This window comes from Triticum aestivum, chromosome 2B (assembly GCF_018294505.1).
Source record: "Triticum aestivum cultivar Chinese Spring chromosome 2B, IWGSC CS RefSeq v2.1, whole genome shotgun sequence".
NCBI classification, from domain to species: domain Eukaryota; kingdom Viridiplantae; phylum Streptophyta; class Magnoliopsida; order Poales; family Poaceae; genus Triticum; species Triticum aestivum.
Window position 1 is genome coordinate 121,213,956 of NC_057798.1, and position 16,167 is coordinate 121,230,122.

The 16,167-nt window shown below is 47.5% G+C and overlaps 2 protein-coding genes and 1 long non-coding RNA gene across 3 annotated transcripts; all 3 read left to right on the forward strand.

Annotated features, from left to right (window-relative positions):
- The first annotated feature begins 5,088 nt into the window (after positions 1-5,088).
- LOC123040766 (RNA-binding protein 48) lies at positions 5,089-8,100 on the forward strand. The gene is made up of 8 exons (XM_044463526.1): positions 5,089-5,274; positions 5,378-5,461; positions 5,594-5,674; positions 6,402-6,541; positions 6,652-6,748; positions 7,154-7,223; positions 7,617-7,679; positions 7,780-8,100. Exons 1-8 carry the CDS (start codon positions 5,213-5,215, stop codon positions 7,855-7,857), a joined length of 675 nt encoding a protein of 224 aa, XP_044319461.1. The 5' UTR covers positions 5,089-5,212; the 3' UTR covers positions 7,858-8,100.
- A 536-nt stretch (positions 8,101-8,636) lies between these two features.
- LOC123043832 (pre-rRNA-processing protein ESF2) lies at positions 8,637-11,426 on the forward strand. The gene is made up of 7 exons (XM_044466424.1): positions 8,637-9,092; positions 9,760-9,811; positions 10,051-10,118; positions 10,390-10,479; positions 10,573-10,703; positions 10,926-11,063; positions 11,151-11,426. The coding sequence occupies exons 1-7, from the start codon at positions 8,822-8,824 to the stop codon at positions 11,169-11,171; spliced, it is 771 nt and encodes a 256-aa protein (XP_044322359.1). The 5' UTR covers positions 8,637-8,821; the 3' UTR covers positions 11,172-11,426.
- A 194-nt stretch (positions 11,427-11,620) lies between these two features.
- Positions 11,621-16,107, forward strand: LOC123043833 (uncharacterized). The gene is made up of 4 exons (XR_006419623.1): positions 11,621-12,041; positions 12,241-12,452; positions 13,155-13,214; positions 14,200-16,107. It is a non-coding gene; the product is annotated as an uncharacterized lncRNA (long non-coding RNA).
- Positions 16,108-16,167: the final 60 nt, after the last annotated feature.

Consider the following 16,167-nt stretch of genomic DNA (forward strand, 5'->3'; position numbering starts at 1 on the left):
ATCAATCTAGTAGGCCAAACCAAACTGATAATTCGAAGAGACTTGCAAAGATAACAAATCATACATAAAAGAATTCATAGGAGATTCAAATATTGTTCATAGATAATCTTTATCATAAACCCACAATTCATCGGATCTCGACAAACACACCGCAAAAAGTATTACATCAAATAGATCTCCAAGAAGATCTTGGAGAACTTTGTATTGAGAATCAAAGAGAGATAAGAAGCCATCTAGCTAATAACTATGGACCCGAAGGTCTGAGGTAAACTACTCACACTTCATCGGAGAGGCTATGGTGTTGATGTAGAAGGCCTCCATGATCGATTCCCCCTCTGACGAAGCGCCGGAAAAGGCCCCAAGATGGGATCTCACGGGTACAGAAGGTTGCGGCGGTGGAAATAGGGTTTCGTGGTGCTCTCGGATGTTTTCAGGGTACATGAGTATATATAGGCGAAAGAAGTCGGTCAGGGGAGCCACGAGGGGCCCATGAGGGTGGGGGGTGCGCCTACCCCTTGGGCGCGCCCTCCTGCCTCGTGGACTCCTTGTTTCTTTCTTGACGTCCACTCCAAGTCTCATGGATTGCATTTGTTCCAAAAATGACTCTCCCGAAGGCTTCATTCCGTTTGGACTACGTTTGATATTCCTTTTCTACGAAACACTGAAATAGGCAAAAAAACTGCAATTTGCACTGGACCTCCGGTTAATAGGTTAGTCCCAAAAATAGTATAAAAGTGTATAATAAAGCCCATTACACATCCAAAACAGATAATATAATAGCATGTAACAATCAAAAATTATAGATATGTTGAAGACGTATCAAGGACGCTCAGGCGGCTCTGGCAGAAGCTACAGCCGCGGCAAAGGCCAGGGAGGCCACCGCGGCGTCCAATCTAGCCCAGGACACGGTTGGGGCTGTGCCTGGCGCCACGCTTATGTTATCGTCCGGTGGAGAGACCGAAGCTAGGGAGGTGGACGCGACCCCCTCCACCAGCCGTGCCCCAGCTAAGAAAAGAGTGGCAAAACCGATGGCATCTAGAGGGGTGCGTCTACGCAACCGTATTATCTGATGCGCTATCTTTTCTGGAGCATTCGGGGTTGCGGTCACTCGCGCAGACGCACCGAGCTTAGAGAATACATTGCCCATGAACAAATAGATATTGTGGCGCTTCAAGAGATGATCAAAATGGACTTCACCTTTAGAGAGCTCACGGCTTTCGATCCCCTTCAACGTTTTCTGTGGGGTTGGGTCCCTTCCAACGGTCATTCGGGTGGGCTTCTCTTGTGCTGTAATTGTGATGTATGTGATGTGTTAAGTTGGGACACTGGCTCTTTCTTTATTGCGGCTACAATCAAACACCGTATTTCCTTAGCTACGTGGGTGATTGTGTGTGTTTACGGCCCAGCTGATCACTCGCGCTCGCTGGACTTTTTGAGAGAAATCTAAGTCTTGGTTGGGACCAAGCAAGCCGCCAACATTGGTTGGGACCAAGCAAGCCGCCAACATCCTCATCGTTCTTGGGGGTGACTTCAACCTCATCCACTTGGGTGCAGATAAAAATAACCAGAATATTGATTGGCCAAGGGTGGCCATGTTCAATAACGCCATTGCGGCTTCCGCCCTGCGGAAGATCGCCAGAACCGATGCTAGATTTACATGGACCAACAAGTAGTTAGCTCTAGTGCGCGGTGTGCTTGATCACATTTTCGTTACGTCCGATTGGGAATTTCTTTTTCCTCTTTGTACGCTAGTTGCAGAAACCCGTATAGGATCGGATCATGTCCCGCTCATCTTGGCCTCCGGGGAGGACATGATCAAACGCAGCCGGCGTTTCTTCTTTGAAACTGGCTGGTTCGAGGTGGACAGGTTTATCCCGTTGATCATCGCTCGTTGGGAGCTAGCGATGGTCGCGGCCTGGTACCAAAGGGCCAATGGATCTATGGATCTCGGCGGCTGGCACCTTGCGCAGTTTCCTCCGTGGCTGGGGGGCCAACCACGGCAGCGAGTCGAAGAGAGCTAGGGAAGCCCTCATAGACGAAATCAAAACCCTTGACACCCTGGCAGACTCTAGGGCCTTTTCAGAGGCCGAATGGGCTAATCGATATGCCCTCGAGAACCAGGTGCTTTCCATCCTCAGGGAAGAGGAGGAATATTGGTAGCGTCGGGGCGGCGTCAAATGGATAACCAAGGGTGACGCCAACACGGGCTATTTCCATGCCTATGCTAATGGGCGTAAAAGGAAATGCTCGATTATGCGTCTGCAATCTGAGCAAGGGGTGCTTGTGAGCCAAGCGGATATTACGGCTCACATTTATGAGTTCTTCCTCAATCTGTTGGGAACAGCGGAGGAGAAACGCTTGCGCCTCCGAGCTGACTTTTGGGGGGACGAAGCTCGTGTTTCTCAGGCCGAAAACGATGCCCTTGCCCTGTCCTTCTCCATGAAGGATGGCGATAGGGCCATTGGATTAATGAAGACCGACACAGCCCCTGTCTCGGATGGCTGGCCGGTGGCTTTCTTCCGACGATTTTGGCCCATGCTCAAATCGCATTTTTACCATATCATTAATGGATTTGCGCTAGGCGCGGTAGACATCTCGCGCCTCAACTTTGGGGTCATTAGTTTAATTCCAAGGTCAAAGGGGCGGACTCCATTAAACAATACCGGCCTATCACCCTTATTAACGTGCCTTTCAAAATTTGTGCTAAAGCATATACGACGCGGCTGGCCCCGGTGGCACATAGAATCATCAGCCGCAGGTAGTCGGCTTTTCTCAAGGGGCGTAATATCCTCGAGGGTCCAGTAGTCCTACAGGAGATTGTCCATGAGCTCAAACGAACTCGGCAACCAGCCGTGCTCCTCAAGCTGGACTTCAAAACAGCATATGACCGAGTGAACTGGGAGTTCATTCACGAGGTCCTCGTCTGTAAGGGCTTCGAGTCAGGCTTTGTTCATCGTGTGATGCAGCTGGTCTCGGGGGGCCAGACGACGGTGTCGATAAATGGAGAAGTTGGGAACTTCTTCCGCAACAAGAGAGGGCTTAGGCAGGGTGAACCCTCCTTCCCTCTAATCTTTAATTTTGTTGCAGATGCCCTCTCGGCCATGATTTCCAAGGCGAAGGGCGCCGGCCACATCCGCGGTGTTGTTTCCCACCTCACACCCCGGAGGGGTCACACACCTCCAATACGCGGACGATACCATGCTGCTTTTTGAGCCGGACGATCACAGTATTGCCTCGATTAAGCTCATACTACTGGCCTTCGAGATCGTCTCCGGCCTCAAGATTAATTTCCTAAAAAAGTGAGGTCATAGCCATTGGGATGGCCGCACCTCTAGCTTTGTGTGTTGCCAACCTGTTGAAATGTAAGCTTGGGAGATTCCCGTTTAAATACTTGGGCCTCCCCATCTCTGACAAACACATTTCTATCCAAGAGTGGGATCCCCTGTACGGCAAGGTGGTGAACCGGGTCAGCCCTTGGCGCGGTCGGTTCATGTCCTCGGCTGCTAGGCTCATCCTGACGAATACTAGCCTCTCCTCGCTTCCCATGTTTACCATGGGCATGTTCCTCCTAGCAGACGGTGGCCATGCCAAGCTTGACACCCCCCGATCCAAGTTCTTTTGGGAAGGAACTGGATCCAAAAAGAAGTACCACTTAGTAAAGTGGGGAGCGATATGTAGGCCTAATAAATATGGCGGCCTTGGGATTATAAACTCCAAACTTATGAACGTAGCCCTTCTCTCAAAGTGGCTTTGGAAACTCGCCCAAAATGAGCAGGGGCTCTGGGCGGATATCCTTCGAGCAAAATATTTCCCCGACGGGAATTTCCTTACCTCCAAGGCCAAGGGGTCGACGTTCTGGAATGGGATCCAAGCTGTCAAACCGGCCTTCGCGCTTGGAGCTAAGCTTTGCGTTAATGACGGCAGATCCACGCGATTATGGTTAGACCACTGGTTCGGTCAGGAACCATTGTGGTGCAGCCACCCATCCTTATACCAACTCGCTACCAACATAGATATCCTCATGGCTGATGCGCGTAGCACCAACCCGCCATCCATTTCTTTCAAAAGGCCTCTTTCTGACGCTGAACGTGTTGGTTGGGACGAGCTACGCAACGAGCTTGCGGTAGTGCCATTGCGCCCCGAGGTCGATACGGTCTTTTGGTCCCTCACGAGCTCCCGGAAATTCTCGGTTAAGTCCCTATACAATAAACTGATGGAGGGCCCGACATTGGACATAGCTAGGGGTTATGGAAAGTGACCACACCCCCTCAAAATTAACATCTTCCTTTGGCAAATGTTCCACGACCGACTCCTGTCCTCTAATAACATAGCAAAACGGAACGGGACGTCCGATGGCAATTGTGTGATGTGTGGTGCGCACGAGGATGCAAACCATATCTTCTTCAATTGCCATCTCGCTCGCTTCGCTTGGAGTGCGGTCCGGGAGGCCTTCGATCAAAATTGGAACCCCCACTCGAGTAGTGACCTCCGTGGCATACTTCTGGCCCATAGGGGTGGGTTCGGTAGAGTGCTTTGGAGATGCGTAGGGGTGCTGTTATGGGCTCTATGGACAACTAGAAACAAAATCACCATAGAACATAAATTTCCCTCTCACCCCGCTGACATTGTTTTCAAATGCCATATGCTCCTCCAGACTTTGATGCCGTTGGGGAAACGGCGGGACGCTGAGCGGATGCAGGAGGCGATGGAGCGGATTCGACTGATCCAGATTGCGGCGCGCCACTAGAAGTCAATGTTCGTTCCTCTCTTTGCCGGTGTTGGCATGTCTAGACTTTTGCCTTATCTCTCTCAGGCCTAGGCCGGTTGCATGTTAAACTTTGGCTACGGCCTTTTTCATTTCCTTTCGTTTAAGACTGTATTGTCTGTTGGATGCTGCCTGTTTGAGGGCTTTATTAAGTTATAAAGTTGGACGCTTCTTGCGTCTTCGTTCTAAAAAAATACTCCAGTTATAGATGCTTGACCATTTTGCCCATGTGCACCCGAACACAAAATAAGGCCCAGTTCTTTTGCCAGAAGGAGAATCCGCAGATTCTGGGAGAATCCCCAGATTCCGGTAAAAGAACTGGGCTTAAGTTCCGGCCGCACCAATCCCTTCACACGAGTCACAACTCACAGCGAGCCACAAGTCCCGACCTCTCTCCGATCCCCGCCGGCGCCGCTCACAGCCCCGGCCCGGAATCCTGCCGGCGGCATGCCGCGCGGCCGCGACGAGCCGGCCGCCGTGCGCGTCTACACAGTATGCGACGAGTCCAAGTACCATTCCCCAGCCCTAACCCAGCATCTCTTCCTCCGCAGCACTGCCGCTAATCCAATCCTTCCCCCTCCCCACTCGCCCCGGACCCCAAACCAACCGCAGGTACCTCATCGTCCGGAACGTGCCTTCTCTCGGGTGCGGCGACGAGCTCGGCACCCTGTTCTCGTCGTACGGGCCGCTGGAAGAGTGAGCCATCCTTCAGCGACCTGAAAATTCACTTATTCCTTCATGCCAACGTTCTGTGTTCAGTATCTCCCGAGTTTCGCTCTCACCATTTTCATCCTCCTTCCTGAGTGATGTGTTTTTGTTTTGGTTCAGGTGCAAGCCCATGGATGCCGAGGACTGCGAGGAGTACACCGACGTCTTCTTCATCAACTTCTCGCAGCTCAGCAACGCGAGGTGACTAATATCTTTTTCGTTCGGGTGCAGCACTTTTTGCTCCTCTGTGGTGAATTGGTCACCAATTGGCATCTATTGTTTACCGTTCTAGTCTTGTGTCTGTGGGCATGGTTTATTTGCTCCTTTTTAGCTGTATTCTCTGCTACCGCTCCCTCTGTAAACTAATGTAAGACGTTTTTACGGTTCAAAATTGAACTGCAAAAACGTCTTATATTAGTGTACGGAGGTTGCATTATTTATCTGATGGTTAGGCAGTAATGTTTCTGAATATGTACTGAAGGATGTAAGTAGCATGTTGAATTTGTTGGACTGTCAGTGTTTCGTGCTTATGCGATTGAGTGACAAAAACAAACAGAGCCTTATTATTCAGCATAATTGATGGAATGAACTGAGGAAAGGTGACTTGGGTAGGCATTCCAGAAACAAAATTTAATAAGATACTAGTATACTTTGATGCCAGTATGTGTGCCTTTACTTGTGAATTTGGGATTACCAAGATGTTAATCAAAGGAAGCTAATGGTTTGGTTATTCCTTGGACCTTCTTTGAGGGCATGCTTTTTAGTCAGGTATTCTGCTTCAGTCTTTGGCACTTAGGGTAGCAAATCTGGAGCCAATAGTTTCACCAACCACCTGTTTCGTTTCTTTTCTTTCATTAAAATTCATACTTCCTAATATCTAATACTTCTTCAAGTGAGGAATTGGCGCTGTAATTTACTCATTTTGCAGGTTCGCAAAAAGGAAGTTAGATGAGTCTGTATTTCTTGGCAACCGGCTGCAGGTGTCATATGCACCTCAATTTGAGAGTATTTTGGATACCAAGGAGAAACTGGAAGTCCGGAGAAACGAAGTCCTCAGCCGAATAAGATGTATGCCATTTTTTACAAAGATATATCTTCGTCTTAGAATTTATTATTGTGATGACAGTATTTATTCCTTGGTACTTCAATGGCTTGATTTATATATTTGCTTGCTTCAGCCTCTGTTGGAAGCAGATCAGAACGGTTAACTCAGTATTCTCCAGGGCAGGGATCTTCTAGTGGGAACTTGCATCATCATATGAGCCCCAATAAGAGGTTATTATTTCACATGTTGTCATTTGTTTCCGCTCTTTATTTAGTTCTGCAGTGTACAAATGATAATTAAAAGTTGGTCAGAATTTGCTTGTCATATGATATTACATGCAGTTACTTCTTCCATCAAGTTTTTCTGGTCATGCTTTCCCTGAGCTTCTATGCATTTTCTTCTAGAACAATCAATGTGAATATTCAGACCTAGCAGTATCATCCAAACTCAAGATATGGATTCTTTTTTCTACGGAATAGATCATATGCAATCTTATTTTGTCTGAGGATTTGTACTACATCGCTTATACCTAATAAAAGGCTAGAGGTCCAGAAGAATACAGTGTGACTGTTCTCCGAGAAAAAGGTGAACACTTAGGTGACTGCTCGTCTAAAGACTCATCTTATCATCTTCAGGGAATACACAAAGACACTTCATGCTTCTCATATCGAAGATGTTCGTTTCAGTCATGTGTCCTCTAATAAGGTATGTAGTAGTAATACAATTTTCAGGCTGAAACCAAGTTGTCCATTGATGGAAATTGGGCCATTTGGTAAGCAGGCTAGATCGTGCTTTATGGGAATTTTATTTTTAGAAAAGCTAGGGAGAAGCTCTGGTCAACTAAGATGCATTACTGCTAGAAAGACAGCATTAGTGCGCTTGCTCATGCGAAGTACTCGGCGAGGGCAAAATCCGTAACTACTATTTGGAATTGTGGATATCCTGCTGTGTGCAATCTAGCTCAGCTCATTAGTGCAGCACATCATCCATTAGGATTTTCCAACAAACCCCTTTTTACCTTTTCATGGCTTGTGATTTTCTTTCCTTTCATGAAATGCCTTTTGATCAGTTTGTGGTGGACATGCCTTTTGATCGCAGGACTATTTTCCATCCGAGTCGATGAATGCAACTGTAAATCTTGTGAGGCAGAAGCTTGATAAGGTAAAAGTATCTATGTGTTACTGTTATCTATCGCTTAACATGGAACAACGACATGGATAAGCTAAGAGTTTCATTTTTTTATTTTTTTTCAAAATAACAGATACAGTCTGGCAGTGATGGTTCCAATGCTGTAGCTGCGTCCAAGAAACCAAGGGTTGATGACCGTAGGCGCATTTGAATCACTGGATGGCGCGGAGCACAGCATAGGAATTATGGCTTACTCCACTTTGTAGGCTTCGCTGTGTGCATTTGATTCTTAGAACTGGCCAGCTGGGATTGTTGTGCCAGTCTTTTCTCTTTATGGAAATGCCTGATACAACTTTCTTACCTGATACTGAACTCGGTGTTTGAAAAGAAAGAAAAAGTCACTGAAAAATAACGAAGCAATGACGATGTGGTGAGGCATTCTAAACCAAACCAATTTTGATTATTCAGTTTCTTCCTGGATTAGAAACAACGATATTATAAAAATGACCGTCCAACATCCATGACCTGGGGTGAACTAAGCATATTAGGTTCATTGTGGTGGAACCAGACCACTTGGGTGTATGTTCTAGACTTGACACATATGCTCACATATCTTCTGAATTTATTTAGGCTTCTTCCTGCTATTCGTTTAGTGGTTCAGTGTGTACATCATCTACGAGATGTTTGTGGTGATTTCGTTAATCTCAAGATCTATTGGCCCAATCTCTAGAGATGTTCATAACGGAAAGTTACATGTGTGTGTTTATAGGGATGGGTGTATGTGTATGCTGTGATCGTCTGCGTGTAGTATTGTGTTTGTAAAAAAAAATCCATAGCCTGAGAGCTTACAGAAAAAAAAACACGCCAAGCAGCCAAGGCTAAAGCCCATGTCTCTCTATTATGGCCCACCTCGTAGGAGAGAAGCCAACTTGGGCCGAACAGAGCGTGTCCCCAGTGCGCAGGAGCCTCTCCTTCCTCCTGTCTCATCTGGCCCAGCCTTCCTCAGTATCCCAGAGGCCCCCAGACCTAGCGTGCCGCCGTTTAGCTCCACCGCCGCCGCCCGCGAACCGCTCCCCCCGACTAGCGACGCACCCGCCGACGTTCAGCCCGCCGCCTCAGTCTAACACACGCCTCTACCACCCAGTCGGCGACCGTCAACCCGCCGACCGCCAGCCATGGCAGAGGCCACCGAGAACGAGCACCACAACGACGAAGAGGAAGACATGGTCGGAGAGGGGGAAGGAGGCACCGGGAGCGAAGGCGAGGAGGTTGGAGTGGCCGGCAAGAAGAGGAAGCGGCGGCCTCTGAAGAAGAAGAGCGTGGACGGCTTGAGCAAGCGCGGGGTGTGCTACCTCAGCCGCGTCCCTCCCCACATGAACCCGTCGCACGTCCGCCAGATCTTCTCCAAGTACGGCGAAGTGCAGAGGATCTACCTCGTCCCCGAAGGTAATCCCCCGTCATGAACTGAATCGGTGGCTGCGTCCTGTATGTTTGATTTGTGATACGGTACCAAAGCTAGGAACACACAGAGCTGAAAGGAGACCTGATGTTTTTACCAAAGTTAATGCAATGATGTTAGCGAGTCTAGTCTAGAACGGAACTACTCAGCAGACGATATTCAGTAGCAGAACACCGGACCACGCTTGATCCAGCGGTCGGCCTCCATTTTGTGCCACACATGCACGGTTTGATCGGCAGAATCGTGCAAACATCGGCCGCACAGTGTCGTGTGTATAGCAGGAAAACCAAAGAGAACAAACCATATTTATCTGATATTGATGTCTCCCTTGGATGATCAAGGAGATGCGCGTAACCCCGTGCAGAGTTTTCTGCTGCAAATAACATGCCTCGATCTGTGTAGCAAGGCTGTATTTTGGTCGCAGAAGGCTGTTCATGGAGTTCTAGGTTGGTTTGTCTTGCTTGTATTTGTGAAAACATTCTTCATTTCTTCTAGGGGAAGGGGAAAATTGAAATAGAGCATGTCATCAAATGATAATCATGTTTTGCATGCTGATTGCACTTGTTGCTGCGGCAGTATACCATGCAGGCAGCGACAAATGAAAAGAACCCGACTTCTTATCTGTTATGTACTAATGTCATGTCTTTCCTACAGGTCAAGGTCATCGCAAGCATAGTAACGTTAAAGCGAAGGCTTACTCCGAAGGGTATGTTATGAAAAATAAACAGATGAGCTGCTTTGGAGAGACTTGCTAGATCTCGTTTTTTTCGGTTTTATGCTGAAAGTCAAACATGCACCAATATTTAGCATGTCTACTTATTACATTTCTGGAGTAGTCATTTAAACATACAGTATGGTGTGTAATATTTCACAATTTCGACATATTTTACTATTGTTGTATTTGTTACTTGTATGCCCTTAATACTGTTCCTAAAACCTTTGTAGGTGGGTTGAGTTTGCAAAGAAAAGCGTCGCCAAGAGGGTGGCTAATCTGCTTAATGGTGAACAAATAGGTTGTTCTTGGTTCTTTGTTTCATGTGTTTTATTCTTTCTATGTTAACGTTGGTTTATCTTAGATTTCATTAGTACTGAATATGGATGATCTGTTCTTCATTTTTATCGCTCGACCCTCAACCCCCCCCCCCCCCAATTTTTTGGCCAAAAGGGTTGGTTTTGTCAGCTCTGTCATGCTTGACTTGACACATACTATGTGTGCTAGAGAGCTCAATTATTCTCGTCTGACAATTGTTAATGGCCATCTGTGTTAATGATGTATCTTATTAGGTGGGAAGAAGAGGTCGTCATTTTATTATGACATCTGGAACATAAAATATCTCAGGAAGTTCAAATGGGATGATCTGGTTGGTGAAATAGGTATGCCTGAAGTACAAAACTGTAAAGTAGCTACAAACTTCTTAGCAGTGTGAACTGATTTATATGTAGTCTAATCCTTGGAGTTTAATGCAGCTGAGAAGACTCATATCAGGGAACAGAAATTAACGTTGGAGATAACAGCTGCGAAGAAACAACGTGATCATTATCTCTCTAATGCTGAAAAGTCTCGTACACAGAAATTTATTCGTGAGCGCATAAAAAAGGTATGCTTTATTGTTTAACTTCTAGCATAATTCATGTTGGGCATTTTCTTTCTGTTATGTATCATCTTTATCTGAGTTCCAGACACATGGTTTGGATATAGTAGGAAAAACTGTTCAGTTACAAGCTAGCTCGAACACTCGATATTTTCTCCCTTATTTTGTCGTTCACTGTAAGTTTCATTACTAAGATATCTATATACCTTGGTGACATCCTTGAAACAGAAGCAAAAGCCGGAAGGAAAAGAATCCAATGATGTTGGTGAGACGAATAACGATCGTCCAATTCCTCGACAGAATAGAGCAGTTGAGGAGAGAGGCCCTAATAAAAAGGCAAAGCTCTCAAAAAATATTCTGGCCGGAGTAAGTGTGCAGCCCTCTGGCAGCTTACCTGGTGGTGCTTTTATGTTAGCTAGCTAGTCATTTGACCTGCTTTCATCGCACTTGCAGGTATTCGGTGGTTCATCATGATCGATTTTGATTCTTGGTGGATTGGAGCATTGCAACCTGAATGTTCTAGCACAAGATCGTTGCTGTCTTCACCATCAGCCCCGCCTTTGTAGATTAGGCTGTCATTTTTTGTAATGGAGGGTGAATGGTTTGGTCGTTTGGTGATTGCGAATTGCCAAATATATGTATTACTTCTGCTGTAATACTGGGATACTGGGATGGATGTACACTGTTGTTAATTTGAAACAGTAAAGCAATATTACCCTGTGTTGGCCATATGACTGGGAACATTTCAATTCTATTATACTAACAAACCAAGTGAAAAATCCTTTCAGCTGCATTTTCTGCTCAGAAGATTCGCACTTTGGCGAGATATATTTTGACTCTCCTCCATCCGGGAAAAGTTGTCCTCGTGATGTTTTTGCAGAAAACCCCTCCCGAAACTCCCGACACAACTTGCCGCTCCGACACAGGCGCATGGCCGTCGGAGCTCCCCTGTTCAGCTTCGCCACGCTGCTCCCCTGCTCTCCCATGCGTCCTCCTCCGCCGCCGCAGCTTCCTCCTTCGCCGCTCCCTCCTACCTTGCGGCAGCCCCCTTGCCTACCTCCTGAATCTCCCCTCTTTCACCACAAAAATCGGCTCTTCTCCTCCCACCGTGTCTCCTGCTCGAGCGCAGGGACGACACATCCTCCTCGTCGCCCTTGCCGCCGGAGGAGGCACGGGGCATGCAGCAGTGGCTCGTGCTGTGCCTGCGCGACCTCGGGTGCGAGTGGGCCGCCGCGTCGCGGGCCTACGCGCCGGTCGCCGCCTTGGCCGTGCGCCCGTCCGCGGAGGAGGAGGAGGAGGGGGATTCCGTTCGCCGGCAAGGCTTCTTCAGTGGACTGCGTCTTGGTAAGTCCTTCCTCTCCCACCTGATGCGCCGTCGAGGTACAGACTGAATCTTTTGGCTGGGTTTCAGTCAGAGCATTCAGTTGAAGCATTCAGAGCAATGTCCAGCAGCACTTGCTCGTCTCCATCTGACAGAAAGCAAAAAACTGCCGTCAGTTTGGTAGCATGAGTACACTAATCTCCCTTGTTTTTACCTAAACAGCATCCGATCGAGCATTTGGCCATGCTGCTGCTCACACTCAAGCTCGGCATAAAGACAGAGATGCAGAAATAGGCTGGCCAAAATCAGTTAGGAGGAATACTTTCCCAATCTTTCCAGATTCAGTTAAGCTAATGTAAGATTAGCAGCAAAACAAACACAGGTTATTGTGAATTGATAGCAACAGCACCTTCCTCTGACCAAAACAAACACAGGTTATTTTTTTCTTCTGATAATTTCTATCACTTGTCTATTATACTCCCATGTTATTGTGTTCTGTTCTAGTCTCTCTGTCCCTCTGGTTTTAAACTAAACCAACACTAGCATCTGCATTTTCCCAGTAAACTTTTGAGTGCATTATTCACTTGTTGAGAAAATTCAGAATACACTACAGCATCTTAAGACATCCGCCCACCTTTTGTTTTGGTCAGATGACCAGATTGTGCCAAACTGTGCCCAACCACAAGGACAAAAGGCACTAGCAGCACATAGTTGCATTGACCAAGACTTGTTTCATGAGTGCTCAATTTGCATTGACCAAATATACTGTGATTGCAGAAATTTTAGGAATATTGCTTGCCCAATCTGTGTGTAGAAATTTTAGGATTATGTGAATAAAATGCTTTCAACTAAGAAGATGATTATTGGGCTATGTCTGTCTTCACTGCTCACTGCTAACTGAATTTTCTGAAGCTAGCATTTAAAAAGTGATGTCTGTCTTCCCTGCTAACTGCTCACTGCTCACTGCTAGTAAATTTTCTTACATTCTTATTTTTCTTGTATTCCAATCACACCCTGTGGTGACATTGGTTCAACCAGGAACATGTGGTGATAGATGGTGTCCTCTTGTTTGACAAAAAAATAGTCACAAGTTTCCTTTACTGAATGCAATTTGTCCTGTTTTGTCTGGTCCGCAGAAGACGTTGATCCACAGGAAGAAAGCCAACAGGATGCCTTGCAAATCGATTTCGAACAGGGTGCGTGTAGATTCAGAAATCTTCAGTTTTTCGGAGTTGACAGTAACAAGATTTTATTCAGTTAACTTGAGTTATCCGGAGTTGTCTTTTCTAACATGCAGATGAGTGTAAAAATGGAGATGATCCAACAATATTCCAAATTATGCATGAATCTGTAGCACACCATGACACTACTATTATTGGATCATCTCCATTTTTACACTCATCTACATGTTGTCTTTTCCAATGCAGGCTAGTTAGTTTGCATTATCTTCTCTGCTAATAAAACACAAAACAGTTCATTGTCTTCCATGGCAGGATGCCAGCTTTGTACCAAGTGCTTCGCAATGATAAATTAGCAAAAACAGGATGACACTACTATTATTGGACCATTATCTGCCTGGCAACTTAATTTTTACTCATCTGCATAATCTTTAGCTCACCATGACACTACTATTATTGGACCATTTTTACACTCATCTCTACCTGGAGAACAAATTCCTTAGTGCAAGTTATTGATTGAATTTACACTCATCTGCATAATTGTGTAGAAAAATTGACTGTATTTTGATGACTGAATTTAAAATCACTACTTGGAGTACACACTGACTGAATTTAACACTGCAATTGATTATCCTATGATACATGGACACTGCAATTGTGCATTATCCTGGATACATAACATGGATCTCTGAATAATTCAAATACTCTGAATAATTCAACAATTGACAGAGGCATAACATTTTTTCCTTCTCCCATTTTAGACCATAACAACAACAATCTGGTCCAGTTGCTCTTGATGATGCATTTTAACTTGTAATTTTGCCAAATCTGGACCAGTTGCTCTTGATGCATTCAGTTAACTTGATGCTACCCATCCAGAGAACATGTTCGGTTTTCTTAATAGCAGATCAATTTTCTTCAGAGAACATGATCAGTTTTCTTAAAAGCAGATCAATTTTCTTCAGTGAACATGATGAGTAGTGTTTGAAATTGCAATGTACAGAAATTGGAGCACCACGAGCAAGCAGGCAGAGGAGCAGATTTACAGAGGGGTGCTTCTTCTCACTGGCAGCAGCACGAGCAGGGGAGCTACGGGCGGAGGAGCAACAACTTGCACAGGAGCAGGCCCGCTGGGAGCTTGAGGACGAGCTTGAGGTCGAGGCCCGCCGGGAGCTCCAGCTCCAGCCGCTCGAGACGCAGGCGCGCGCAGGTCCTGGGCGGCGGGAAGGGATAGCGGCGGCGCAGGCCCTAGGCGGCGGGAGGGCATAGCGGCGGCGCAACCCTGGGCTGGCGGGAGGGGTCACCGCGGGAGGGGATAGCGGCGGTGCAGCGCCCTTCAGCCGCGGAGTAGGTGGCCGGCGGGTGGCGCAACTTGTCTCCATGCGGGCGAGTATTTAACTAAAAACTACCACAATTCACGGAAACGTGACAGAAAACTACCACTTTACGATTTTGTTCCGAAAACTACCACTTTTTTATTAATCCGTGGCAAAAAACTATCAAGTGCGAAAACTGCTCGCTTTGCCTGGGTTAAACCCGAATCTGACTGCCCGACCCCACACATAAGCGGGCTAAAAATGCAATCGAGTCCCTAGTTTTTCTTAAAAAAAGCAATCGGGTCCCTGAAAGAAAAAAAAGAAGCAATCGGGTCCTTGCTGGCGAGCTCCTCGCCGGAGCCGGCCAGCACCACGCCGGCGAGCTCATCGCCAGGGCCGGCCAGCAACACGCCTGGAGAAGATGGCTGCTGGCTGCGACAGCCATGGCCGGCGGGAATCAGCAGCGGCAGCGGGCTGGAACCGGCCGTGCTGCTTGGCTGCTCCCCGCCCGTGCTCGAGCTGTCCGACGGCGCGGAGCTCCTCCTCCTCTCTGATGGGCGGATCTAGGCAGAGCCGCGTCCAGCCGGCGTGGAGCTGTCTGGCGGCGCGAAGCTAAGCTAGGCGCGTCCTGGTGGCGTCCGGCGGCGCGGAGCTAAGCAGGCGGCGGGGCGGAGCTCCTTCACCTCCTCTCTGCGGCGGCGCGGAGCGTAGCAGGAGACGGCAGCGTGGGTGCTGCGTGCCGCGGCCACCCCTCGGTCGTCGGCTTGCACGGCATCGCGCGGGACCTCCGCAGCGGGCAGTGCAGCCTCGTCCTGGAGCACGTCGGCCCGAGCCTCGGCCACGTCCTGCGCGCTCGCCGCCGGCCGTTCACGGAGGAGGAGACGCGCCGCGTCATGCGGCAGCTCCTGAGCGGCGCCGCGAGGATGCACGAGCGCGGCATCGTCCTCGTCGGCGGCGAGGGCGCGGTGAAGATATGTGACCTCGGGCTGACCTCGGACTGGATTGCTTTTTTTAAGAAAAACTAGAGACCCGATTGCATTTTTAGCCCGCTTATGTGTGGGGTCGGGTAGTCAGATTCGGGTCTAACCCAGGCAAAGCGTGCAGTTTTCTCACTTGGTAGTTTTTTGCAACGGATTATTAAAAAAGTGATAGTTTTCGGGACAAAATCGTAAAATGATAGTTTTCTGTCACGTTTCCGCGAATTGTGATAGTTTTTGGTTAAATACTCCATGCGGGCGGCACAGGTGGGCAAGGGCGGCGAAGGTTCGCGCGGTGGCACAGGTTAGCCCCTGCGGGTGCCGACGATGGCTGGGGCGACCACGGTGCGCGCGGACGACAGCAGGAGGAAGAAACAGAGGGGGCTGGATTAGCATAAGTTTAAAAGATTAAGTGTTTTTTTTTTGAAAAATTGTAAATGAACTAAGGAAAACTTTTCCCGGACAGAGGGAGTACCAACATACAAGTGGGCGGCATATAAAGTTTAGTCAAAGTTTATTTTATTTAGTCAAACTGACAGGCAAAGTTGACCAAAAAATATGGAAAGTACTTGTAGCACTATTTTTGAACTAGCTGCATTCGGCAAAATCAATGCTCATTTTCAGGCTTCATCCTGTCTCTAATTAATTTTCTCTGAGTCCTTTAGTGATTAGAAATAA

What these genes read in the sequence shown, in the direction of transcription:
- LOC123043832 (XM_044466424.1), top strand. Translation starts at nt 8,822, where the DNA reads ATGGCAGAGGCCACCGAGAACGAGCACCACAACGACGAAGAGGAAGAC. An exon ending in TGATCTGGTTGGTGAAATAG is followed by an intron (nt 10,480 to 10,572) that starts GTATGCCTGAAG and finishes AGTTTAATGCAG; the next exon opens with CTGAGAAGACTCATATCAGG. An exon ending in CAAAAAATATTCTGGCCGGA is followed by an intron (nt 11,064 to 11,150) that starts GTAAGTGTGCAG and finishes TCGCACTTGCAG; the next exon opens with GTATTCGGTGGTTCATCATG.
- LOC123040766 (XM_044463526.1), top strand. Translation starts at nt 5,213, where the DNA reads ATGCCGCGCGGCCGCGACGAGCCGGCCGCCGTGCGCGTCTACACAGTA. An exon ending in TCGCAGCTCAGCAACGCGAG is followed by an intron (nt 5,675 to 6,401) that starts GTGACTAATATC and finishes CTCATTTTGCAG; the next exon opens with GTTCGCAAAAAGGAAGTTAG. An exon ending in TGAGGCAGAAGCTTGATAAG is followed by an intron (nt 7,680 to 7,779) that starts GTAAAAGTATCT and finishes TCAAAATAACAG; the next exon opens with ATACAGTCTGGCAGTGATGG.